This window comes from Haliaeetus albicilla, chromosome 15 (genome assembly GCF_947461875.1).
Source record: "Haliaeetus albicilla chromosome 15, bHalAlb1.1, whole genome shotgun sequence".
NCBI lineage: Eukaryota > Metazoa > Chordata > Aves > Accipitriformes > Accipitridae > Haliaeetus > Haliaeetus albicilla.
Window position 1 is genome coordinate 34504189 of NC_091497.1, and position 27550 is coordinate 34531738.

The 27550-nt window shown below is 42.8% G+C and overlaps 1 protein-coding gene and 1 long non-coding RNA gene across 4 annotated transcripts in view; both read right to left on the reverse strand.

Annotated features, from left to right (window-relative positions):
* LOC104317544 (uncharacterized) overlaps positions 1–9561 on the reverse strand; it is a 29361-nt gene extending 19800 nt beyond the window's left edge. The window contains exons 1-6 of the long non-coding RNA XR_011327946.1: positions 9319–9561; positions 7002–8071; positions 6580–6838; positions 6006–6080; positions 2605–2845; positions 1628–2213 (exon numbers count right to left, since the gene is read on the reverse strand). This is a non-coding gene — a long non-coding RNA (uncharacterized lncRNA). The remainder of the gene's footprint in view (positions 1–1627; positions 2214–2604; positions 2846–6005; positions 6081–6579; positions 6839–7001; positions 8072–9318) is intronic.
* Positions 9562–11156: 1595 nt separating this feature from the next.
* Positions 11157–27550, reverse strand: part of C15H13orf42 (chromosome 15 C13orf42 homolog) — a 36374-nt gene continuing 19980 nt past the window's right edge. Inside the window, exons 1-3 of one of the 3 annotated variants that reach the window (XM_069802749.1) lie at positions 18611–20162; positions 15104–15251; positions 11157–14284 (exon numbers count right to left, since the gene is read on the reverse strand). In XM_069802749.1, the coding sequence (XP_069658850.1) occupies positions 14043–14284; positions 15104–15251; positions 18611–19024 (804 nt within the window). In that variant the 5' untranslated portion in view covers positions 19025–20162 and the 3' untranslated portion in view covers positions 11157–14042. Of the gene's footprint in view, positions 14285–15103; positions 15252–18610; positions 20163–26912; positions 27276–27550 lie in introns of those variants that run through there. The other 2 variants (XR_011327947.1, XR_011327948.1) reach the window with 2 other exon arrangements.

Here is a 27550-nt window from a genome sequence, read left to right on the forward strand (position 1 = left end):
ATTGCCCTGTGTGAATGGCAAGATAAAGGACAATCCAAGTCATCCATCTCCATCCCTCTTTAAATTTCAAGACTGTAATGTGTGTTATCCCTAAAATATTTCTGGTAGATGAAAAAAAACTTCAAACTGGCAGAGAAAATTGTAAGCAATTTTCCTCACTTCTGTAAATCATTGAATGCACCTCATTATCTTTATGAAAGGCTCCATTTTCTGAATTTGTGTCCATTCTTGTTTTTTCTTTGGGCTCTTAAACTTCTGCAGCACAAGGAACACTACATGCTTCTCTCCCCCTTTGCATTCCTCTTCTTGATTAAAAATTTCCATTGTCACTCACTGTTGAAGAATTCTGGCAACAGACTCTAGGTTACCTGATTTAAAAGCAGTCATAGCTTCATATCGTGGCCTAATCGTTTAAGTAAATTACTCTACATCAAATCCTGCCATTTTTTAAAGTTTATAGATGAAACATCTTTTTTCTTCTCCCTCACCTGCATTTTGGCTGTTATCTAGTTCATCAACAGGACTATTGGGTATAAAATATGCCACATAAGGGAAAATTATAACCAGATTTAATAATGATTTATATTCCTGCATCTTTGTAAATCTCATAGAATTTTAGTCAAGGCATAATGATTCCAGATTTACACCAGAAGAACTGAATTCAACATCTGGCTTAGAATTTCACCGAGAGTAAAATTGGTTCAAACTGTGAAGCTTCTGTGTACATGTGCTAGTGGGGGATGGAAAGTGCAAGAAAACGGGTGTCTTTCTGAAATGGAAACACCAGGCAATTTTATAATTATATTACTAAAAGCTGGGGAAGCAAGTTGTGTCTCCCACACCCAACATAAAATTATAAAGCCAAAAATACGATGTTCATCTGACCCTTTAAATGCTATCTCAATTATTTTCTGTCTATGGTATTTATAGAATATCTGTCACTCCATACAGGCACCAGCTGCATAACCACAGCTATTTGGATATGATCAAGTTAAAGCCATAGGACTAAGAGTAGCAACCATTCATTTCTATTATGATTCCCACTGCCCACAACAACGTGATGCTCCCAGTAATACATACACATGTACAGAAAATAAATCCTGATCTTCAAATGAACAACCAGTGCTGTCTCTTTGCAAATGGATAGGTCTTAAACACCAAACAAGATCTCAGATCTCAGGCACTTTTAAGCAGAGATAATGCAAATCACGTGTTGAATCCAATGCAGAGCATTTCTGGACACACAAAGGTTTGGCTCACAAGTAGCTTAGGCTTTGTTCGTACAGCCTCTGCCAGCTTCAATTGCCCTGGTAAAGGGAATACCATTCCCAGTCTGCCCAAGTGTCACCACCTTACCTACTGGTCAGCTGTGCTGCTCCTCTAACTGCTCCCCATCTATTTCATCCGAAGCCTGGCATGTAGAAACACACTGCTATTTCAGAAGAAAAAAATAGGGCGGAGTAGGAGGGGCCTGGAGTTGAAAAAATGAAGGATTTTATATTATGGATCCCTGCCTGTGACTACACTTCCTCAGAAGGTGTCCTTCATTCACAGGTTTCCTCGAAGCAAGACCGTCAGGGCATGCCTGGTCAGGAACAGTACCCACGAGGTAGCACTTCTGTCTTACCTGGCATGACATGACAAAGGCCGCTCCTGGCAAAATAGCAGTGAAGAAGCATTGCTCTGTCTGTCCTCCTTTCCACACAAAAAGATGGGGCATTCATTTCCGAGCAGAACTTCGTAGCATTTCCAAAGACCTACAGATACTAAAAATATCTCGGACACATCAGGTGCCAGTGAAATCAGCATGCTACCTGTTTGACCTAAAAGACATGTCTTGAGCAAAGATCAGGAAAATAAACTAACCTGGAATGAGGGGTCCCCTTTTGTTTGCTTTGTGGAGGTTTGTATTTATGTTTTGAGGTATTACTAATGAAAATCAAGGCTAGTTTGGGGCAAGCCCCAGAGGAGTGCTGCTTGTCTCTCATGAGCTTTGGTCGTCCACAGGGAGAAACAGAGAGGGCTGTCGATCTCATGCAAGTGTGAATTCAGAGAACAAGGCACTGCCTCCTCACGCAGAGATGCTATGCTCTCCATTAGCCTGAGCAGTGGTGTCCACTTCTCCACCACTGTGAAGGGACAAAGTCTAGGATGGGCTTGAAGGCACCTGAACTGAGCTCCTCATGAAGGATTGGACAGAATCTGTGGAGTTCCTGGAGGCAGATATATACATCTGGTCAGCTGAATAACTGCAGAATCCATTTGGTCCATTGACTAGATCTCCATTGTCTTTCATGGGAGCTTAGACATCTAACTTGGGTGTGGACATACAGACATCTGAACTTAAGTGCCTACAGTCTGGATGTGAATGGGGACTACATTCCACTGCTTAGTTTTGCACCAGCGTGCTGATGCCCCGTGAAGCCTGTCTATAAGAAGACTGATTAGATCTAGCCAACTGGAAGTGTCACTTTGGCATCAGAGGGAAAAGCCTGCCACACAGTCTAATGCAAAGGTGGTGAGCTGAAGTAGAGTATATATACGTGCCCTTTGCATGTCCTTTCAACAAACCCAGGTGAAAGACCCCATCGTCTGCAGGCTTACCCTGGGATGGGAAATTACTCCCTCTTGCCCTCAGAGAGATGCTACAGGCAGATCTGCCGCAATCTGACATCTTGGCATGACAGCAAGGTCTGCTGGGAGGCACTGGGATAGATGTCAGTGCTCTCTGAGCCATAGAGAAGCAGCAAACTGTCTTTACTTAGTGTGCCACAGGCTTCTCGAATCAGTAACGTCATCAGCCACAGCATAGGTCATGAAGGTGTTTTTGACTCCTGTCTGGGTTCTGAAAAATACAGAGGATAATGACTTCAGGTAACACAGAGGGAAAATCATCCAATCTAGCTCCCTCTGAAAATGATCCTGCCAGTGATAGGGCTGAGCACAGGAGAACCAGGAAGCAGGGCCCAGCATTCTCTAAACCTCTTAATTTTATAAAAGCAATTTCCAAGGAACGATAAAGAAATTGAATCAATCCCTGTTAAGAAGTCTTTGGAGTGGTAGGCTGAGGGGAACGCAGCAGGCATGGAGGGGTTCCTCTGTGCTTCCTCCAGGAGGTATGGTTCCTCAAACAGAAACACGAGTGGAAAAAAAAGCCATGTGAGAAAAGAAAATACAGTCCTTTAGCCTTATCTCTTTAGAGACCCTTATCTCTTGATGTTTGTTTACCCTAAGCATTTTCAACTCAGTGCAGAGCTCTCTTCTCCTCCCCTGTTGATAAAGAAGATCCATAGATGCTCTAGATAAGAAAACCAGGCAGAAGGCCACAAACAATCATTCCTCAGAGTGTGTGTGTAACCTGCGTCCCTCTGCATCTTCTGCACTTGAGCAACTTCCAGAGGCCCTACACAAGACCCTGGTCCTGGTGTGTCAGATGCTACAAAAACCTGCATAAGAAAGAGTCTCTGGCCTAGTGGGAGCAGGGAAAGGAGAAGGAAAGAAAGATGGCATGAGTTTAGAGGAGTGGTTAACACCAAGGTTTCAAAAGTAGGTTTTGGATATCCAGTTTGAAATACTTCAAAGGACCTGATCACCAAGTATTTTAAGCTGAATACCTAAAATCTCTACAAGTTTTGGAAAACCTTGACCTGTGCCACTGTGGTATGATAAACAGTATTTCCCTCTACACAGGGAATGTTCAGGACCGAATGCTGATCTCTCGGTGCCCTTCCCTACACCAAACATCCCTCTTACCTACCTAGTGAAACTCCTGATAGACACAGGTCCTGTCATGATTGCTTTCTAGATCTGAGATACTAATGGCATAAAGCAGCCAGTAGTAAATTCAAGTATCTTCCCAGTGCAGCTACTGAGGTTGATCTAATTTGCAATCCTTTCCTGATGGCCCTGTAAGCATCATCAAAGCAGCATAAAAACTGCAGAGGAAGGGACAGAGGTATATTCAGGCTACCCACAGTGTGCTTAAGTATATGACTCCTTCCCACTTAGGATTAAGAGCACTAGATTTGAGCAGCTCCGGTAGCAGGAGGTAGCAGGCAGGCTGAATGGCACATTGCTCTAAGATACCACACATGTTGCAAAGAAAAGACTTGCGATTCATTTCACCTACCTTTGGACTGCTAAAAGTCATGCATGTCGTCAGAGCTAATTGCCTAGAGCCCTTTTATAGACTGTGAGAGAAACGTATTTTCAGAAGGTGATTCATCCTACCCATCCTACCCCCGAGATGAAGAGCCGGCATGAATGGCTGTCAGCCTCTGATGACTGCACAGGGAGCCAAGGCACGGCTTATACTAGATCCATAAGTCTTTAGCTGGTGACAGTCATCCCAGCCAGAGTTATACGGTTGAATATGAGCCCATGTACCCTGTCCAGAAGAGTTCACATACATGCTTTTCTTTACATCGAATAGAAAATGCTTGTATCAGTCAGTCCTCTTTCTCTGCATCCTCTTGTACTTTGGCTACATTTATCATTAAATTTTTCTTCCTTTTTCTCCTTGATATTAATGCAAGAAGGCACTACCAGAGAAATACAGTTATAGTCGGGGAAAAAGGAGGAGTAAACCACACTGTGTGCAAACCCATTTCAGAGGCTGAGAGCAGAAAATCAGAGCACAGGCAGAACAGCCTGAGTGTTTCTGGCGAGCTTGCAGGCACAACACAAGTAAACATCTGAAAGACAAAACTACTATCGGCTCAGCATAGAAAGCAAGCTGCCAGATCCAGACAAAAATGAGTGCGAGGCCCAACCTAAGCATGTGTGTGCATGCTCAAGAGAGCCAGAAAATCTCTACAAATGTCACCATCCACTCTGGTTTGCTATATGGGCCCCAGAGGCCAAGAACTTGACTCTCGGATGTTTTTTGTGCAAACTGTGACATCTCAGACTCACTTCAAGAGCTTTCTATATGTTTTGGCTCAATATCTGCTCCCAGTTATGTTGGTGGAAGGAACTTCAGATGCACACCAACCTAACAGAGTTTATTTTGCCATCTGTCTGTGTTTTAGTCTTCATATTAATAATTAAGGCAAGCAATGCAGATTGGGATGGAAATTCTTTCCTGAGGAAGAGAGCTGTGTGCCATGCAAACCACCTAGCAGCCGCTGAAGCTGTTGTTTCAAAAATTACTAGTGAGAAAACTCACTGCTCATTTTTCCGTAAGTATCGGCATTTCTAGGATGTCCATTGCCATGGGCCTGTTATTTAACATTTCTGCTGAGCAAAAGCATGCCCCTAAAGTAGTGGACTCGGTTAATAACATGCTGTGAGCTTTGTGAGGGTTTTTTTTAGCTATAAATGTACTTTCTGCGGTCTGTTAACGAAATCGTCCTTCCCGTCAATGAAACAGGGCCATGGAGAAGCGAGCTGCATAAGTTTCCCCTGATGGAGTTTTTCCCAGCCCGTGCCACCACACAGGGTTATTTGCACAGAGAGCCCTTCGCTGGTTCAGGAAACCCCCCCAGTCAAGGCCACCTTCCTCAAAAGGATCGTCAGCATTTAGTGTGGCCTTTGCTCATGGCTTTCCTCCACGCAAGAGAGGGGTGGTGGGTCACCAAGTGGGTCTCTGTCAGCCATTTGCCGCTGTCTAACACAGGTTGTCGAAATGAACAAGTCTTTTTTATGATACGCAACACATGAAATCCCAGAGGGGAAAGGAGAACCTGGCAATAGGTAAAGGCATTATTAATCTCAGGGACAAATGCATCTGTCACCACCGATGTGGGATGTCTTTGCCTCTTCTGAGTTGTTTCCTGATTTACACTGAGCACAAGCCACTCTCTTTCTATGGGGATATGACTCAGCACTGAATTTTGGCACAGGCTGCTGAGAATTAATTATAATTGTGAAGTGCAGAGCTGTGGGGGCCCCGATTCTATTGATAATCCTTCTCACCATGTAATGAGATTTTAACCCCCTTTGGCCCCATTACAAAAGTCTCCATGCAGGACCAGTACTTCTCTTCTGGAGGATAAAATACTTACTTGAGTTTTTTCCCAGGTCTCTTTACTGAAGTTCTCTATAGTAAGAGATTTCAGACAGGAATTGATAAATCCACACTAAGGGGAGGGAAAACATTAACATATTATACTTCACGGAATAAAAGGGGAAAAACAGAGCTCTTGAAATGCTAGTTAAAATGTAATGGCATGCCTCTAAAGAAAACAACAATGGCCTCATTTTTGTGTACATTTGTTTTTTAATAGCTGTGCTCATTTTGACCCCCAGTCCTAAATTCTTCACATCAGTAATTCAAGTTTCCATAAAGAAAACATAGTAAATTTTGAAGCAAGAGTGTAATTAAAGGCAGTTACAAGAAAATAATCTCTGGGTAATCTGAATCCTTTTAGAACCAATATGGTTAAACTATTGACAGAATAAAGCAGGGAAATTAATGGATCTCATATCAGACTTGAGTGAAAGGCAACTGTTTCGTTTGGGAAAACCACAGAGCAATTGGCATTTTAATCTGACTTACAAAGCTTGCTATTGAATTTTTTTAAAGTATTCTCTCACCGCATATTTTCATCTTAAACAGTGATACTGAATGAAGCTCACCATGGTTTGGCTGTCTGCTTGTAGCTTCTGCAAGGCAGGTGCTCTTGGCTCTTCGCAGCAATCAAGTTGCTCCTGCTTGTTGCTGTTCTGGCAGACCAACTGTGAGTTTCTTTCCTTCTGAATTTCTTTTTTTTAATAGTACATCCGTTTTGAATGTTTAGAGCCCATGGTACACAGGACTGAGAGATCCACAGAGAAATATAAACCCCAGCATTTGCTTTTCTATATATCCTTTCCCAGGAGAGCAGGGCATACTGTTCTGAAGGAAACAAAGAGAAAAATATTTATGTTGGGCTGAGCCTGAACTGAGTGTTTCAAGGTGAAAACATGAAGTTGCTCAGGAGATGTTGTGGGGGGGGTGTTACTTCTAACAGAGCAGACTCAGGTTTGAAATCTATAGATTCTGGAAGCAGGCTGCTCACTTCTTTGAGTGCTGCTGTTAAGCCAGCCCAGATGCCATCCACCTGTCTGTGTCTCGGGGTCCGTCTAGCCAGCCAAGTGCCGTCCATTGCCTACCCGGGCTCTCAGCAGACCAGGTCCTCTCCACAAGTTGCATACCAATGGCACCCGGCAAGTCCTGCCGATCTTTGTCACCGTAAGGCATCACACCATATGAGAAGCAGAAAGACCAAATACTGTGTTTAAAAAGGCAACACTTGCACTAAATCTCTTCATCCCCAGATCTCTTCTAGGTTATTTCATTTCCTCCCATCTTCTGTTTCCCTTCAGCCCCCTAAAGTCAACAGACAAGCTCCAGATCTACCATAGTGAAGGAGATCAGACTCTGATCTGTCATATCTCACTTCAGGGTAGAACAAGTCTGAAATCGTCTCCTAAGGAACAGGAAATGTCGTGGGATGTTGCTATAACCACTTGTCTGCGGAAAATGCCATGTTGTCATGTGCAGGTATCCCCTGGCAGAGGGGTACTTTTGCAAGTGCCCTTGGACATACTTGTGTGAATATAAGAGCAGCAGCATTTCTCATATTCACACAGCATTCGTAACTGCACTTCCAGGAACATTATCAACAAATCCTTAGGGCCCAAGTTACATGGGAGCATCAGTAACAACCAACAGCCCTGCAGGAAGAGAGCGGCAAGGGCTGCAGAATTCTGACAAAGATGTGGGACAATTCCTTCTTTCAGAACTACACCACTCGAGGGCTTAAAGTTTGTGGGCTTAGAGGCAGACAGACTGGGCTAATTCTGGACTTCTTGTGAGTCTAATTTAATTCCTAGAAGTGGAGCTGTGTCCACTCAAGCTTGGCTCCAGACCAGCTTTTCCAAAAGCAGTCAGGCACCAGTGCAATTGTCAGAGTCACTTAACTCCCACTGATGCTAGTTACGTGCCTTTTGAAAATCCCACTCAGGGCAACTGCAAATCTGGCCCCGAGTATACTCACTTCAGTTTATTCAGCTGTAATTACGGGTCAGCTCTGCTCACACTGGAGCCCTTCCACCGAACTGCTCACTTTCCTGGCACAGCAAAGACCTATATCACTGAGGTGAGGGGGACAAAAATTAATTCTGTGTATTGGAAACTGAAAAGTGAAGCTATTGAAGGGTAAGAATGTGATGAATCGGTTCTCTGCAGTGAAGTGATACTAAAGCTAGCTCTAACTTAGGAACAGCACGGAGTATTTTATTGTTGATCAATCCCGCTCTCCCTTTGCCGTTCCCCATACAATCATCTGGAGACGATAGTATTGTGTTTGTCAGTTAAAAAGGACGCAGTGTCATACATCAAACCACAAGCAAGACCAGACTAAGAGCCTGCATGTGAGCAGTCCCAGCGCTGATGTTATACCTGGGCCTTATTAATGTAGGGAACCTCATTAATCTGAACACTTTGGGACCATACAGCCATCTGAATTAATGAAATTAATCCCGTTGCTGATGTGTAGTCATAACCAGTGCAAAGACAAATCCCTTTTTTTTTTTTCCTGTAAATGAGTATTTTGGCATAAAACAAAGCAAAAAAACCTCAAGAAGTTTAGTGTGCACAAACTAAATATAAACATACCCCTGGAAGACACAGCAGCAGCTGATGCAGGAGCAGGTTAGCTTTTGACTAACTGAACTGCCTGGATTAGCAGATTCTGGAATAATAGCATTACAGGCCCCAAGAAGCTGGAAACATCATATATTGATTCTCCTGGGCCTTGGAAGGAACTTCAGGATCAGGTCAGAAACTCTGAGCTCAGGCCTATCTCAAGACTGAACTTCTGAATCTTCAAATCCTCTGTTTATTATTTTTAATCCATCTTTGTATTTTCTGTGCCTAAGACTGCATTGTTTCTGGCAATGACATTACTTTGTCCATTTGTTTCCAGACGCAGTCAGAGGCAAGTGGTCAGCATCTCCGACATGATTTACTGAGGTCTCAGTGTCCCCTATGATGTCATGGCTATTTATTTCCTAAGGAAATGATCTCCCTGGAAGAATAAACTCATTTAAAGAACTAATGTTAATTGGAAACTGCCAAACAAATGCTTGTGAATTAAGGAACCTAGAAGTGAATACCAGATAAACACACTGACCGTCTGTTGATGAAGCAGGACAAAACACTTCCCTTTCCCTTTCATCCCCAGTTCTCTTGCTGATCAGAGAAAAAGGAGGGCTGCAGAATAGCTAGGAATGAACTGCCACCGTGTGGCCAAGGGACAGTTTCAGCTACCTTTCTAGAAATCTCCTTCAAGAACCGTTGCCCTGAGATAAGTGACAGTCCCCAGCACTTACTAGTGGAAGTTTTCTGCTCGATCACATGTTTCACTTCAGCAGCACTTGCGGTGACTCCCTAGCAGTGGCCATAGGCTTCTCAGTGAGGTCTTGCTCCCTTCTCAGTCTCACTTTAATAAAAGGGTGGCACACATCACTTTTAATTCCATAAATTCTTTTTATATTTTCTCTAATAGGTCACCTCATCTTCTGACAGGGGTCAGGGTATTGTAATCACTGAGCCATTCAGGTGATGATGCCTGGTCTTGCCTTAAAAAAAAGATAATTTTTTTAATATCACAAGCCTGTTTGTAGAAAACTTTTCACCATGCACTAAATTACTGCTAACAAGTAACAGACTCTACCCTCTGCTTCTCAGTCTGATCTGAAGCATCTGGGCTCATATGTTCTGATGTGCCCTCAAAATTCTTTCAGAACATGTTTTTCTAGCCATTAAACTCAAGCTATGTCGAGAGTCATTCCACTGACTTGATGCAACTTGGTTCCACTTTACCATGGGCATAACTCAGAGCTACAGGCCCAAAAGGTGGCAAAAGTCCCCTAAACACAGCCTGCTGCGACTGGCCAGGTTCGTGCTGCTTTCATCTCCTTGTGGACCTGCTCCACCAGGAAAACGTAACACGCACTCTCCTGCATTTGCCCAAGCAGAACTACAGACTGACTCTACAGCTGTGAAAATTTTGAAGACATCCACTAGGTGCTAATCTAATATTTTTTATACACTCCATTCAATCTGGAGCAGCAGATAACTATGTATCTTTGCTATGCATTACTTTGGAGGACTTCCTGCATTACTTAATGCGGTGCTGACACCTTCTGCCTTCACTGTAACTTTATGGCACTGAAAGATTCAAACCAGAGTGTACATCTTGTCCAGCTGCCAACTTTCCATTAGCTGCCTATATTTCTTCTGCTTCTGCCAGACGCTTACAATTTCAGCTCACTTACGTGCATCATGATTACACTGAGCTGCTCAGCACAGAAGGACAAAATGATTTTGAATCCCCCAGGACGTGATTTCTTCAACAGACTTCATCTATCTTCAGTCACTGGATTCTTGTACACAGTGTGTTTAGTTTCTCACGGACAGCTGTGGATGCGGTGTCACAGAAATTCATAGCCAGAGCCCCTTCGGAGCTAGTGCTCAGCAATGGCACTAGCTAGAGGAACCTGAAATACCCCAGTACTTCAGCCGAGGCGGATTTGAAACAATAAAATAAGAGATGGTCTCCTAAAGATCTTGCCTATTACGCCAGTGCACTCTGGGAAAGAGCTTTCAGGGATCAGTGCTGCGGGGAACGCTCGCACACAGTGGCCTTGATCGATGGAGCTCCTAGCTGATGCACTTCATTATCAGGGCCTGGGGGCATGACTGAAAGAGCTCACTAATAAGCTCTGCAAGGGATCTAGGTCAGACAGAGCTCTGCCTGTCATGAATAATTCTTCCGTACAATTTGCATTGTGAGAGCACCTAGAGTAGGTGCTTCATTTCAATGTCGCAACGCCTGAAAATAACTGCTTGTTGCAGCCAGGTCATTTAGAGCGCCTAGCCAGGGCAGAGAGAGTCCCTTCAGTGTCTGTGCAGAGAGCTCTGCCTCCAAAGCCCTTGGGGGACCAATTCCGAGCAGCAAGGAACACCTTTGTAGGGCAACCCACTGCTCCTGGGGACTGCGTGGAAAGCTGCCTAGAGACAGCCGGTGTTGGGCAGGGGCATGGTTCTGCCTTGGGGCAATACAGAGCGTGCTGCCCTCCACACTAAACCCTTCTCTGAGGAGGCAGCTAACACAGGGGATGGAAATACTTCCCTTTCCTCTTCCTCAGCTGCCCTGTTCTAGCACAGGTAGCGCAAGACCCGGCTTCTGGGCTTGAACCCCCAGGTCCCACCTCCCCAGGTTGTGCCCTAAGATGCTAAGGCCATAACTCTGCTGGAGCTGAGCCGTGTCCAGTGAGGAGCGTACAAGGACTAATATGCTAGAAGAAGGAAGATGCCTGCATTTATGGGACAGGAGGTAGAAAATGTTCTCAGAGAAAAACTGCTTTATTTTACTCACTTAATTAAAATTTCCTAAGATGATAACAGGCTTGAAGTGAGCTTCAAGAAAAGGAGAGAAGAAAAAAAAATCAGAGAATCCCAACTGAAATTACAAATCTTATTTCCCCCCCTGTCTCTTCTCCATAAAAGCAAACACATATTTCACACTGGAGTTTGTGTGCTGGACAGCAGGAAGACCCTTAACCTCTGCCACAGCCCAATGACCAGAGATACCTCTGGTTTACAAGGACAGACAAGAAGTCACAGGGAAGGTCAAATGTGTTGAAGCAGTGTGGTTCTGCACATCGCAGTGCATCCTTAAAACAATAGCACAAAGATCAGCTACTCCAATGAGTAAAACCTTGGCACTATGAACATAAAGCGCAGCCCAGGACAGAACACTGTTGGAATCCTTTTCTTCTTCTTTCACCAGTATTTTATTTATGCACATCCTAATTCTGTTATAGTAACTCAAAAAGACAGTGAGCTTTTCTGTCAGCATCCATCCATGCTGCAGGTTCTAGTAGCAAAAAGGTGACCACACACTCAGTTCCTTGGCAGCTTCATGAGATTCTGCTTGGAGAGGGGTTTCAGGGTGCCAAAAATGTATACTTTTGAGCACTGTCCCCCCTCTCTCACACATACACAAAGCCGCAGCCTTGAGGCATGCCGGGAACGAGGGGTGTGTTTGGAGCATGCTGTGTTCTGGCTATCCGACCTGGCTGAGTGGCCTTAAATGATCCCATGTCAAAGGCAGAACAGCTTTAAAGACGATGTTTAAAGTTACGATGTTCAGTTCAGGGCAGTCAGGACAGGACTGGAGAGGCACAAAAGCAGCAACACTGTATAAAGAATGCAGACTAATTGTGAGAAGCACCGACAGCAGGGGAAAAGCCCCTAGACCTTAATTTAAACTCTTCATGAATGTGTACCAATGAAGTTGGTTAAAATGGTCATTTTCAAGAGGATACAGACTAGACAAAGAGCGGCAAAAGCACCTCCAGAATTAAAGTGCTACAGAAATAATTCCTCCCTCCCCTTCATGAACACCACTAGAAAAAGAAACGAAATGCTTTAATCGAACAGGAGATGCCAGCTCTGAATGGAGGAACATATGGGGTTTTGGCACTCTCCTATCTCATGACAGAAAGTGTCCTAGATCAGCGAGATCTGAGATAGGTACCTCCACCTGGTGGCAGAAATGCTGTTTGAATAACTCAGTCCCAAAGAGTAGGAACACAAATCAGCAAGAATTGCCACCTGCCAAATGTTCTGTGTGGTGGGCACAAGGTTTATGGAGGTTATGATGTATCAAATTTATATTGGTGGCCAGTGCCTTTGGAAATTTATCCAAGCCTGTGGACACAAAAACTACTGAACATAGAAACAAGAAATCACCAGTGAATCGCCAGCTGGTCATACCAGCGCTGCCATGATCCATCTGTCACAGTGAACCACCAATGGAACACGATATGAAAAAAATCAGAGTAAGCAAAGGCTTGATCCCAAACATATTAGCAAATTCTTAAGACAAAGCAAGAGCTGGGGGATGTGGCTCAGACGTGATATAAACGGTATTGCCCTATCTGAAGGGCCATAGGTGAGTATTTCCACAGGGTGCTCTCTCCTTCTCACTTTCTATGCATTTTTACACTGCTGTACATCAGTAAAACAGGCAGAGTATGGGTCTTAACAATTCCAAGTATCACATGGAAGACATATCTCCAGGACAAAAGAGCCTGACTTCTAGACTGCATTCTTCCCAATATATAGTCTTTAATGATGAAGTAGCAGAATTCCAAATATTGGGTATAATTGAAAGCTGATGCAGTGGATTTGTCTGCAAATTGCCTCCTGCCCTTGAGAACAACCTTTGCTCCAATTTATTCACAAAGTGTTCTTCTCCAAGACATTAAGCTTTACTAATGTACACTGGGATGTCCACATTCGGCAACTGGGTGTTAAAATACATGAAAACTAGCAGGTGGTGTAACCATATGAAAAAAGTTGTATACATTTTTGCATGCAGTGAATCCCTTGATGTTGTATCCAAGGACAGAACCATTCCCAATAGCAAGCAGAGTACAAGACAGCTTGTTTTTCCAAAACACACTGGAGAATTCCTCCAAACACAGCTTTCTAATGCTGATTCCTTCCCTGCAGCTTTTTCTGCCGGTCGCACAGCCCGCTTGTACCTCAGTGCTTCTGTATACGCTCAGATCACAGAGTCAATGATGGCACATACAAATTTTCACAAGCGAAAACAGGAGGAAATTCTACTTCACTACTCTGAAGTTGGAAACACTGGTGCAAAAGCTCCAACATATTCACTGAATTGCTTGAACTGCTTTGCAGCACTGGAGTCAGAAGAAAAATTACTGCACCAGGCAATCTCTGAATCATTGCTTTCAATAACAGCACTAGAAAAAAGGCTTGTCAAGCTGGAGTTCCCCCCAAGCTGAATGACAAAGCAGTATTGTTAGGCACAATGAAATCAATAAGTTAAACCCTTATATGAGTCCAACATTGGAATAGCCATGGCTTGAAATACGTCCCACACAAAGAACCTTCAGTGACTGCATACGTCACTTCTAGAGGGTAAGAGATGGATCAGAGGTAAAAAAAAAAACCCAACAAGTCTTATATGCCCTTTTTCATGCATTCTGTCTTCAGATGAAGAGGGAATATTCTTTCAATATTCTTTCTTATGTGTTTTGGGCTTAAATTTTAAAGTGCTATATGCCCCTTCCACAGCTTTGGGCAAGTACATGGGATATCTTTCCAACCTCTTCATCGAGCCAGTGGTTCTCCGCTGGCTGTTTCTTTGAGACTGGTTTGCAGCCTTTGCTGTTTGGGCAGTATCTTGTGAGTATCTCCGGGGAGCACGAAGGATCCAGTTTGAATGTAAACTGTGTTCGCTTGTGCTGGTAGCAACTGAAAGACAGAAGATAATCTGGCATTAACAATTTGCCAGTGATATTTTTACATGCACAGTGAGAGAACAGGGTGCCTGCTGGGTCCTTCCTGGAGGCAATGCCGAGAAACCAACCTGGTTTCACTGCAAGATGTCGCTTGGGATGGGATTCATCTTATCTAGTATTTCAATGCCTGCAGTGTAAATACATATGTCAGAGCTAGTCCCTTTATACACACTTCTAAGGCATAGCTTATCTGACCTGTTTCAGATATCTACCTCAGCCTAAGACAAATGTCTGTTTCTCTCCACTGATTGTACAGGATAGGTGATGAGCTCAGATAGGAACATCTTCATTTAGTTAGGTAATCCCATCCTTTCTGATGCAAACATACCATTATTTAGCCTAATCTCTAAATGACTTCTTTTTTTGCTGGTTGGAGAGAAAACATCCAGCCATTTCTCAATGAGAAAAATGAAAACCAGATGAAGAAAAATTTATCTTTTTTATAGCTCTCCTCCAAAGACAGCTCGGGGTAGAGATGCAAGGGTGGTGTTCAGCCCTGAGCAGAAAGCAAGCACTATTCCAGCACTACACATGCTACATTTGCTCATGTAATGGCCACACATAAAACAGCTTCACCCTTTCAACAGGGAACAAACAATGTGTTACTGTAGTTTCACATACTGCATGTAATGGTCCTAGATTTGGGAGGCAAAACTTGGAGGAAAACTGTGTCTATTAAATAAACAAACAATGTTTATGTCTTACAGTGCCACTCCTCCCTCTACCCTCTGCACACCAAAAATAATCATATTTTGGCTGGTTTATACTGCACCATCAAAATCAACATCCACATTTGGCAGATCCACGTCAGGAACTCTCCGCCATCTCTCTGAATCCAGGTCTGCAATAACTGAGTCAAAGAAAGCTATTGCTTCTCTTACATCTGAACTGGACTGTGGGCCTTTTCTCTCCATGAATGCCTGTTGATCAGATGGGGGAAAAAAGAGTTAGCTAAGGGTTGGGCACAATGACTTCTTAATGAGCAAACTGTATAAGGAAGATGCAAAAATTGTATTTGATTCTGTATTTCAAGCTGTCAGAAAAGGACACCGGTCCAGACAGCTCCACAGCTTGTAGTCATCAAAGAAAGCTGGACAGCAGTCTAACAAACATCCATCTTGTTATATGCTCAACACCAAACACCTTCCACTTGGGCACTGCTAGCCAGATGTTATAAAATCCCTCAGAATCCCTGTATCAGGCCATTTAATTAGGCAGCTAAGTGACAGCTGGGCTTTGTGGCCAAATTTATTCTACCTAGCAATAGGCACCTAATGAGACACACATTAGAAATGTAGTCATGCAGGATTCCTTCTGTAATTAATGCAGGGCTCCAATACCTTCAGAAGATGAGTCAGGCCTTAGGTAGGCTGAATTCCCCTCTGCAGGCAGCTCTTTCTCTTAGCTGCAAAGGGATTGTGGGGTAACTTGGTTACTAATTTAAGCACCTTATTAAAATGCCTAGGTTAGGTGAAATGAATCCAGATCTAAATTGCTAAAGTCTTTTTGAAATGGAAAAGGACCGTGTGTGCTAAAATATGAATCATTCAACACTGTGATAATTCCCACAGGAAAGCCACGGGGTTTAAAATTAGGAGCCTGTCTTGATAAAAAAGCAAATGCCTCTCTATAAATGCTGAAGCAGTCATAAAGCCTCAGTTAGCAATTCTGTAGGTCCATATAGGATGAATACTTCCTGCCAGGCTCTACCTAATGAAGGGCCATATATTTTCCCTGCCAGTCCCAGCTAGGTGTATTGCCAGGCAGCAATACCAAAGCCAGAAAATTGCTACCCTGGGTTTCAAACATGCAAGCAAAGGACACGTACTGTATCACATCTCTGAAGGACCAGCTTGTTCCTTGTTCTGTGGAGGCAGAGAGATGAGCTAGCTTATTCCCCTCCTGACATTATGGGTTGATTGACATCCTCAGAAGTGCTAAAAGATAGCTGCTACCACACATCTACTGAAAATAGTGACTGCTATTATGACTAAGCCCTTATTGGTTAAAAGGCATTTGAAAGAAATGCCTATGTACTTCCAGCATCTAACCCACCTCTCTATTCTTTTCTCTCACTAGATCCAAGTGGCAAATTTTGAATCCACAGTCAGCCTGTGGTCCAGGTCCCAGGGATCTTTGGATTAAACCTCCCATGAGGACAGCGTTGTCTGGACAAAGTACCTTACCATTAATCATGTAGCAGGTAGGAGAAAGAAGTGAATTTCCACTAACAGGTAATTTGACACAAACAGGTAGTTAGGGGCAAAACCATTCAAGCCTGGTGATAAGACGAACCCTGCAATCTGTGAACATAAAATCTGTAGTTAGGAACCAGAGTATTCTGGCTATTCTAGAAGTCTTCTTGACCTTCTTGACCTGCTTCTCTCCTTAATTTTTGCCAAGCCAGGGCTGTGCAGCTGTGACCCTGCCATTTGTGTTGGCAAGAATGACTCATATGGGTGGCATATCCTGCTGATGTCCCTGTCTGTTCCTAAGGGGACTGCTTACGGAGTCAGCACGCCAGCCAGTACCAGGGCTGTTCATACGTAAGAGCTAGCTGGCCACAGTCAGATGACAGCACTCTTCGCCTCAGCCCATGGGAGAGTCACTTGTTTGCCAAACCCAAGTTAAGCTTTTGGCGTTTTTTCTTAAGTGGTATTTTCAGTGGCAAATCCCAGAAATTCACAAACCTGCATGAAGCCTAGTTGTGCAGAATCTATCTCCCAGCCTCCTGGTCCGTGGTTTTAGTACCCTTTTGCACTCATTTTTTCCCACCTGCCTGATGGCTAGTCATGTACTGCTCCGCTACATTGCTGCTCAGCTCATCAGGGAACTGGCATGCTGTAAATCTCCCCTGCCTCAAGCCAATCTTTATGTGACAGTGCACAAAGTCAGTTTACAGACTATCTGTAGTGTTGAGATTCATCTCCTGGCACCACCAGGACACTCTCCTGTATCTCAGTCATTCTCTTTGGACATTTCCCTGGCCCTAGATAGTAATGTCTTTATAAAAATCTATCTTCTCCAGCCCACTGAGCTGAGTATTGTTTCCTACTATTATTCCTAGCTTCTGAGAGTCACCGTTCAAAGCATTAAAAAGATGACAGAAAGCCTAATAAAACCAAATGAAAAATCCCACTGACTGAATGGGTATTAGATCAAAACATAAAATTAAAAAATGTGCTATCTAGTCCTAAACACATGAGCCTTGTCCTTTGGTTAAGCAATGCCTGCAACAGAGCTCAGCTTCAGCCATTCTGACATTCCGCTGTGACACAACATCTAAATGTGGCAATGACTTTTTGGCAAGGTCTACCTGGCCTAATCCGTAAGTCAGCCACATATCCCTTCTTCCCACCACCCCCATTATTATCCAGTTTAAAGACTGAACTGGGCAACCTGTGAGCCTGTTGTCAAAGTCATGTTTGCAGTCGTGTTACCTAAACAGATCACTACACCTGCTGCAACCCTTTCCTTTGTCCTCACTGAATCAAGTCCAGAGGCAAATTAACAACTGAACTGTCTAGCGACATACAATCTATAAACTGCAACCAGAAGGAAGCATTGCAATGCTTTTCTCTCTAGGATACATGGAAATAGTCTGCATCAAAGATGACATTTCAGTTTTATTTTTGTGGTATCATTACAGTAAAGGGTGAAGAATTATACTGTCTCAAAATGACCTGCCAACTCATTAATGAACAATGAAAGGAACACTTAAGAATTCCTCATGCCCTACAACCTACCCACAGAGCTTGCGCTGGTGCTAAATGTAGCACTGACGAGCTATCTGACCAGTCAGAAAAAATCCTATTTGTTTCAATGAATTTACAATTATTTTGTGTAAGTAATTTTATGCCAATAAAAAGACTGCCAGTAAACCTAGGGATTACTGTGCTTGTCAGTCATTAACAGCTATAAATCACCATAGTGGAGAACTCTAGGGCACTTATGGAGCCTGTCAGAGTATTGAAAGAACAGCTCTCTCTTTTGTAACATGTTTTCAGATACTTCCCATACTCTCATACCTCCTTCCTTCTCCTATTTTCTCTCCCCGCCCCCCAAACATAGGCATAGACATTTCTTTCCATGACCAGTCATTCATACTTAATTTCACACTACTCAGAAAGAATCTGAAAGTATTTAGCAGCATTTCAAATGATGTAACAGTAAAAAGACAACTGGCTGAGACCAATAAAACAGAAAATCAACATAGGTCATACAGCTAATTGCTTCATGGCTTAGGACCAAGCACATGGCAAAAGTTCTTAGGAATTACCTTAGAAGACTCTTTGGAAGGAAGTGGAAGAAAAGACTTCTTTCCAGTTTTGGATGACTTTGTGGACGTTGGGGAATCTGCAGCCATATGCATGGATTTCAAGTTATTGATGTTTTCAAGATATTTTTTCCTCAAGGCTAGCAGATCCTGTAAGTACTTCAAGCAGTCCTGAGTCTTAGAGTACATCCAGTCTCTGTCTTCCTCTGTTGGCTGGAAGCAAGAGTCGATGCTGGTTGTACTTCTGCATTTTTTTAGTGGTTCGCTAACTTTTTCCTGCTCGCCTCCAAGGATGTACATAGAAGTGCTGCGGATCAATCTCACCACAGAACCTGTGCCATCACAGTAAGGGATGTCATCTGTCACCTTTCTTCGGTGGGAGTTGGGGTGAAATATAGAATGGATCTTTTTGAACATGGTGTGTCACTTCCTCCCCTTTATACGTTTTCTCTTTCAGCTCCTTAATTTAACCCTAGATCTGGTAATCGGCAGCTGTTACTCTTGCCCCCAGCAGACAGACAGTTTTGCCACTTACTGTAACGAGGAGAAGAAGAAGCCCCTACTGCTGCACAAAGCACTTCCCGTCTAGCGCACCGTGAAGAGCACGATGGCAACGCCGCGGCGTGTTTTCTATTCCATTGGTGCCAGTGAAACAGCTTTGTCCTCTCCGCCGTTTAACGTGGAGCACAGGAGGTCAAATACCATGCTTTGACCTTTCCTTTGACCGCTGCTCCCCACACAACCCATCGGCATCCCCGCAGAAATTCCCTCTCCCCCGTCTGCCCCGCGCTGCTCCGTCCCCTCCCCGCGCCGGCGGGCCGGGGCCCGGGCGCTGTCCGTGGTGCTGACCCGCTGCCGCGCTCCGCCGCGCCCCGGGCGGCTGGCAGGGATGCGCTCTTGGCGGGGGCTCGGCGGGATCGGCCTCGGCGGGGACCAAAGCCCGAGCGGGGAGCAATAGTTTCGGGGGAGGGGAGTTCAGCTGCTGAAGGAAGCCGCTCTGGGTCTCACCCGACGGTAACCGGGAGAAGGCTGCGGCTACCTGATAGCACAGCACTACCAGGAACGCAGTGGATTCGGATGTCAGGCTCTATTACACTCAGTACAAAGATGCCCTGTGTAAGGGATGCCGTAAAATAAAACACTCTTCCAAAGTACCCACCCGGCAAAATACTGCAGGCAGAAACCAATGACTTTGTATCTTGCCACATTAGTTCCTCTCCTAGATTACCGCAAGAACATTTAATACAGTGGGTTTGATGACTGGTTTTTGGCTGAAAGCTACTGAGAACGTTGACTATTATCGGCATATTCGAGCGCTGCTAGTATTTGTTGTGACTGCGTGACAACATGATGTATGCTTTAGAGATAAGCAGATAGCAAATTTGGTCAGTTTTCATGACTAAGACAATCAGCAGCTTTTTAAAAGCAAGCAGGAATGTCCAGATTTACCATGTTCAAAAGAGTTTTCGTAATTCATCCTCCTCAAGCACTGAGTGCTTGAGAAAATAATTATTTTGAAAGCCAACGGATATCACCCTGCAGACTCTACTGAGCAAATTTCTGCTAATGCCACTGGAAGTGCCAACTGAAGCTTTAAGCATCCAAAGGGCTGTAGGATCTCAACAGGAAAGGTAGGTTCTAATATAAATCTGCATCCATTCCCTTGGGAACTCTGATTTACTGGGTACTAAACATATACCACCGTCATCTTAAAACATGCACTTTGTTCATTTTATTTATAGCTAAAGTTGAAACGTTCTCATAACATAACTAAAAATTGAGGCAAACTAACTTTTTGCCACTTTTTCAGCCTTCTAATATTAGCATAGACACGATTCCCACTGCGGCTGAGAGCAGCCTAGAGATTGTTCTGAAATACGCTCAGCTGCTTGAGATCTAGTACCTGTATAGAGGTATTCCATTATTGATTATCTCCAAAGTCCTACTCCAATCTACAGCTAGGTAATAGATTAAGTTGACTTTATGCTAACATAAACTATTAGAACTATGAAAAAAGATGAGATCTCTCCCCAGAATTACATGTCTGAGGTGGAGAAAGTTGCTGGTCATCAGTACTAGCACAGAATAATAATAATTCCATCCACAGATTGACTTCATTTTCAGAGCAAAAGGCTACAAGGGGATTTTAATTTATTGTCCTGAATGAGTGAGGTAAATGTCTGTCACAGCCATTCTAGACACTGTGTTTACTAAGTTACGAAAATGAGATTGTTCCAGAATAACCCTATTAAAAATTACTTAGATTTGCTACACAGGATACTGGTCTTTGGTTATAGACATGATACAATACCAGTGAGCCTCAGAGATGCACTCTAAGTGACCTCATAGTCACAAAACCTGTGATTCAAGAAAATCAGTGGGAGCTCAAGGAATTATTGACAGAGTTGAGCCAGTAAGGTCAATGGGAACTCCACCGAGCAACTGCTTATAGGATCAGACATTGCCTTTCAATAGCAGATTGATTTCTAAGCTCATCTGGACTTACAAAGAGCTACAGGGTAAAGCAAAAAAAAAAAACAAACCAAAACAACAAAAAACCCAACAAAAACCAAAACCAAAACAACAAAAAAACCCACCCACAAACAAACAAAAAACCAACCAACCAAGACCCAAAAGCCCCCAAGATTCTGTCCATGAAACCACAGAAAAAGATACATCTGTGAAGAGAAAATCTGATGATATACACTGTGATTTGAAAAACATTTCATATGGGCCATAGATTTTCCTATCCTGCTTCAACTAAGTACTTAAAACATATGCTGACATCTCACTAATTTAAAGAAAGCTTTCAGGCTCTTAAGAAGGTTCTCAATTTCAAGCATGTTCATTCCCAATTTTTAAAAACGCTTGCTGGGCGACACTCATTCTGTGCCAACATATGTGTGGTTCCCATCATTCACAATGGTGCTAAAATAAGGAAGGATTAATAAATGCATGAGACAATACAGTAGCTGTATTATGTACTAGAATTTCATTTGGAGTAATAAAAGGTCATTTACAATTATTTCAGACATGAATATTTTATTCTATGCATTGGTTATGGGCAGTGGGAATACACAATCTTCCTCTCCTATTGTACAAATGACTATTAATTTGTTTTCTTCAGAGTTTCTACTGTAATTTAAATAGCTCCATGGATTTAGAAAGTTACAGGACAAAATAATGGATATATTTAAAGGTCACCAATGTCTCTAGTGTGTTTTGTGAGAAGAGGAATGCCCTATGTCTTTTTTAAATATTTTCCTACAAGGCATTTGCATTGAAACATGTTTCCTGAGTAGTGCTTTATTTATTTACAGTCAAACTCTGGTCCCCATGCACCTGTAAGTGTCCCTATTTAAGTAACTAGCAGAGCAATTATAATTCAACCACCATAGATCACAGCTCTCCTCCCCAGTGTTACTGCTGGGGACTGAATATGCTACCGTTATCTAAGATGGCTGGTAATTAAAAACCAGGGTCTTATTCAATAATTATTTCCTCCTGAACAAAGACACTCATCAAATGGCAAATATGGTTGAAGAAGAATATTTAGTCTGTTAATTCAAACTACCAAATTCGTGGACAGCTATTAAATCATAAATAAAGACCTCCCAAACAAGGAGCTTGTGAGAAGCAGATCACATAGACCACACTAATCAAATAGACCACACTAAATACTTAATGGCATCTAAGATTACTAACTTTGACAAGGCAATGCTCATACCTTATTTGTTCATTTGGCTACTTGAATATGACTTCATTTATTCAAAGTTTTTTATTTTAAGTGACCTTTTTTTCTATTACTGCTTTCAACGTTTCTCTTTTCTTTGCAGCTAGCAGAGTGATCTAAGTTCCACAGACCACCACCCAATCACTCCCCAAACTGCTTTTGTTATCTAGCCCTGGCAATCTGGCAATTCCTGAGCCATCATGACTAGGTAGGAAAATCAAGTTAGAAAATGCAATGTATGCGTTCTGTTTAACTAAATTAACTATACAGTTGAACAAAACCCCATAAAATCAGGTCTGTAGGTAAACACAATTAAAAGGAAATCACTAATCTTTGAAGTTTTTCACAATAACTTATTTGTCAAAATGCATTGTTATCTCTAGAATAACATGATCTCATGCAAAGAAATCTACCTACTTGATAGTTACACTTCACCCTGACTGATACAAAGGAATGTCAAATCATCCTTCAAACAAAATAAAGCTCTGATGCCAAAGAAAACCTTTGACAAACTGTAGATGACAAGGTATTCTTTCTCTATCATAAAGTTGTATCAAGCTGTAGTATCTCATTCAGGGTAATATATTTTATTATATTTAAGAAGTTAAAGTGAAAACACTTTTTGCTTTTAAAGAAAAAAAACCCACACTTATAAAATATGTGAGTGGATAGTGAAGTTATTGAGCCTTGTGTTATTTTAGATAATTCAGAAACTAAAGCACAGCTGTCAATCTCTGTTGAACTCGCTATGTCTATATAGCTACATAAGAGAGTAGATTGCTTGGAGAGAGCGAACTGAAACACCCCAAACCAGAGGAGAACAACAATTCATCACAACAGGTATCTACACTTTGCTCCCTAGTCCCTTGCTATTTACCACTTCATATGTTCCCTTGAAGTTCTGCAAAGACACACAAAAAGCCCACACAGTCTCCTAGAGATTTAAGAGAAAATCAACAAATGCAGGAATGCTGAGACCACAGCTCAATACTAAAGAAAAGTAACATCCCAAGGTTTGATACCTGCATATGGTGGTTGTCGTGACACTCACTGTTTCAAAGACCACACATACCTGAAAAGATTAGATGGTGGGGTATTCCCAAACCATAGATCAGGTGCTGCATGTCAGTGCTTTTGATGGGTGGCAAGAAACATCCACTATTAGAGGTGCAATATCACAGGACTCCTACCTTTCATTGACTAAAAGGGAAGATGGAAGAAGGGTGGACCTCATTATCAAGCAAAGAGGAATCCTCAGGAATGGTTGTTTCTTCTCTTTCAGCCCATGAAGGTAAGAGTATGGAGGAGTTCTGCCTCCCCGGAACCGCTATCAGCAACTGCTCGATATTATTCCTCTCTCTGCAAGTTCTCAAAGTATGGGAAAGTATAAGCAAGGAAAGTATTCTGATACCATGCATTTGAAATACCTATGATTGCTTCTCTGAGGCATGAAACTGGAGAAAGCAGTTTCCCAAGAATGAAGACAAAGATTTTCGTTTGAGCTGATTTAGATGTAAATGCAGTGACATCTAGATGCGTTGCTCATGTGAGATTTAATTGTGATTTTTTTTTTAAGGGTACATGCTTGAGCCGTGCTGTCACCCAGGCAACGCTGACCTGCAAAACCAGCTGAGTCAGAAAATCGAGGCTCTTGTCAGAGGATGAATAGAATTTTTTGTAAATCTGGAGCATCATCTTTCCATCTAATCTAAATTTGAATCTAAGTATTTCCATTTGACTTAGACCCTGCATATTCTCCATAAATTTTCACTGCATGCAAAATTTACATTCATTGAAAAGGTTTTGTTGCAGCATAAGCACTGACTGGGACCAACCAAAGCAGTGACTGCATTCCTATCAGGCATGAGAAGATAAAGAAATGCCATTCATGTACAGAGAAATGCTCGGGAAATGATTACACAAATGAGACCTCAGTAAATTTTTTTTTTTTTTTTAAATTTGTTATCCTGGCATCACTGTTGGGAAAAGTTTTGTGTGCATCCTATGACAAAGCAATAAAATGCACTCTAGTGAAACAGCCCCTGCTTTAGAGCTATCTCTATAGCTGTTGCCTGGCAGCATTTTCAGAGGGTGAGAGGTTACCACACTTATCCCCTGCTGTATCTGGCCTCCTCTTTCCCTTTGTTTCCTCGAATAACCCTGCTGTCATGAAAAACTCCATCTCTGTGACAAGCTTGACAAGGGAACTTTGTCTTGTCTTCTGTCACACAGGGTCAAGGGACAACCAGTTGGCCTTGCTTGTTTTATTGGAAGAATTCATGTCCTTTTAGTAGAAACACTGTTAGGACCTTTCAAAGCTTTGTTAGTCTTTGTTGAATTAGTTATTGTCTCTCCTCTTGAGTCTTTTGTTCCAAAGATGGCTGAAGAATTATTGTGATGTCTAGCTTGTTGCCTGTCACATCCATCACCCATTGATAAAGTCTTTGCCAGGAGAATGTGACAAATAGCTAAGATTCCTTCATGATAGCTCAATGAGGAATGGATGTTGTAAGCAGCAGTTCTTCAAATTAGTTTATAGAAGACAAACATTTAAAGGACCTGTCGGTCTTGATCTTTAACTGGATCATCTGTTTCTCATTCCAATTAAATTCTAATACACTGTTTATCCTTCCCACAGAGGAAGTCCACAGGGGGATTTATGAGAGGGGACAGTCTGGATCTTTTGGTAAGCCACAGAGTTGCCAGACCATATCAGTCATCTCCAGGCAAGGCCCACTCATGATACCTACAGACATTTTGGTAGGGACCCTTGGATCCCTACGTCGCATTTCTATCTCCTTCCTACTCTGCTAACCCAATGAAACAGGGCAAAGACTAGTTTAACTGCAGAAGTAAAGAAGGAGCAGTTTGGCTGGGATATCTGAGAAAGAGAGACTCAGTACAAGTGAGGTATCGTATAAGCACTAGGCAGGATGAAAAGAAAGAGAAGAAATATTTCTTGAGCACTTCCCAGTAGTTTTTTTGAGCATAGTAACTATTTTTCTGCTCAGATCACAGTGTCACTGGGGAAAAATATATCTGTATACAGCCTAACACACAGTGGTCCTGCCCTGCCCCTGCTGCCGTGATGTAATTAATAAAAAGGAATTATTCTCTTTCTTATATGTTTCTTGAACATATCTCCTAGTACATCTCCTTCAGCACCTGCAAAAGCAGTTTCCAATGGGAGCAACTCTGGTCATGCTAAGGAATACAAGGAGCCAGTCAGGACCCTCTCAGCATACACCAGCTACCCCTGCAATGACACCCTACAAGGGACCGAGTCCTACAAAACCATCACTACTATGAGTGCACACCACCGGCTGTCCGCTCCAACAACTGCTGTTAGCACTCCATGCACAGTCGGAATGGAGAAGGTTTTACCAATAACAGGTAGCTCTCTGAAGGGGAGCAACCAAAATATGCAGGATGATTATTAACCAGGATTGGCAGGAGCAGTTTTTGTTGCCTCTCTCTGAGTGGTCAGTAAAGAAGTGGGAGAATTCAGGTTCCGTGTCGTACTTGCTCATTTGCCAGTTTTAACGGGAAATACTGTTGCTGGTAAACGTGAATTCTTTCTCCTCAGCTCGTTTGATCTTCTGCCTCTACTCACTTCCCACCTACTCTTCCACTGCTCTTGTAACGCAGCCCTGCCAGTGTGCATTCAAAAAGACACATTTAAAGGGTGGGGGAAAGAGAGGAAGAAGTGGCTGTCCAGCCTCGCTTACCTCTTTCAATCTAAACTTCAAAAAGTATTTCCCCTATACCCACTGTGAACAGTCAAATCATACACTCCTTAGAGCTGTGGCTATCTGCAGGGGCAAAGAGAGTTAATTTACATCGTCCCAGGAATTTTCAATCCATTAACATCATCTTCCACTGTAGCTGACCTACTAGGTGGGACCTAAATATGAGGGGAAAATTATTGTTCTAAAGCGGTGGCTGTGCAGAAGTTTTAAGTAGACTTGCTACCCAGCTCTTGGGCACAGGGTAGCTGCTGGATACCTGGAATACCTGGATTCCAAAAGGCTTTGGCAACTTGCAAAAATGGACACTGGAGGTGTCCCTGGAGTAAACGCTGCTTGCAGTGGGCTCACAAGTTTTAAGAAACTTTGAGATGTCTCACCAATAATACTCAAGGAAGTAAGACAAAAATAACTAAACCTTTATCTACTCATGTTCTTAAAGCAACCTGAAAAGTCTCAGGAAAGGTACCTGGGTAAGATTTCAGTCAGGTCAGAAAAACCACTGAGACGTAGGTGCAGGGGGGCAGGTAAGCTGAACTGGGTTTGCAGCTTAGCAAGATGTTTGCAGTAATCTGCAAAGCCAAATGACACTTTCCAGGTTAAGCTACTGATTAAATTCACAAAGCCTGCAAGTCAGCTTAGTCTGTGCTCAAAGGAACATGGACATTTACACCTGCAACCTGAAATCAGGCAGAACATGTGCCTTTGAACCAAGGTGGGCAAAATACAGAGGTGCTAATGATGTTTTTCTCTGAGGCCTCCAGGTCAGGCAGGAGGGAAGTGAAGCTAGATGACTAAAATGGAAGGAAATATTTATGTGAACTGAAACAGCTGAGTCTTACAGGGCTGTAATCTGAGCATCAGTGCAAACTGAAGGGGACCATCAGAATGGAAAGGACTGAGGTAGCCAGCATTCCTCTTGTGATTTTTTTCTAAAACCATTATTAAGAAAAAGCATCTCCAGGAAACTGTGGTAGTTACAGAAGTGCACAGGCCAAAATAACAGATCAAGTCATGGCCAGAGCTGGCAGCAAGCAAAGGTCACTGCAATTCCGAGTCAAAACACAGTCAGCAAGGCATTCATGGAGGATCTTTAACACATCCACTGGAGCTAAGCGGATACAACAGGAACATCCAGAAGAATTTGCTGCAGTGCAAATGAACTGCAATCGATCATCCATAATTCTTCCTGCATAAAGAGAAATCCAATTGTCTGAAAACATGAGGCAGCAGAAACTGAGTTGATATTTCAATTTAATTCACTTCAGTTCACCTTATTGACTTCAACAGTATGCAGAATACTATCTTTTATCACTCAAGTGTCACTGTTCTTCATTTTTTGCATAGTGAATATGGTTATGGCTATTGATGTGCTTATGAAATATGCACTTAGATTCCTCCACAGTATGTCTGGAGGTGTGCCTGGGGATATCAAGAATTGCTCTGTGGTGGCTGGGTGGGTTG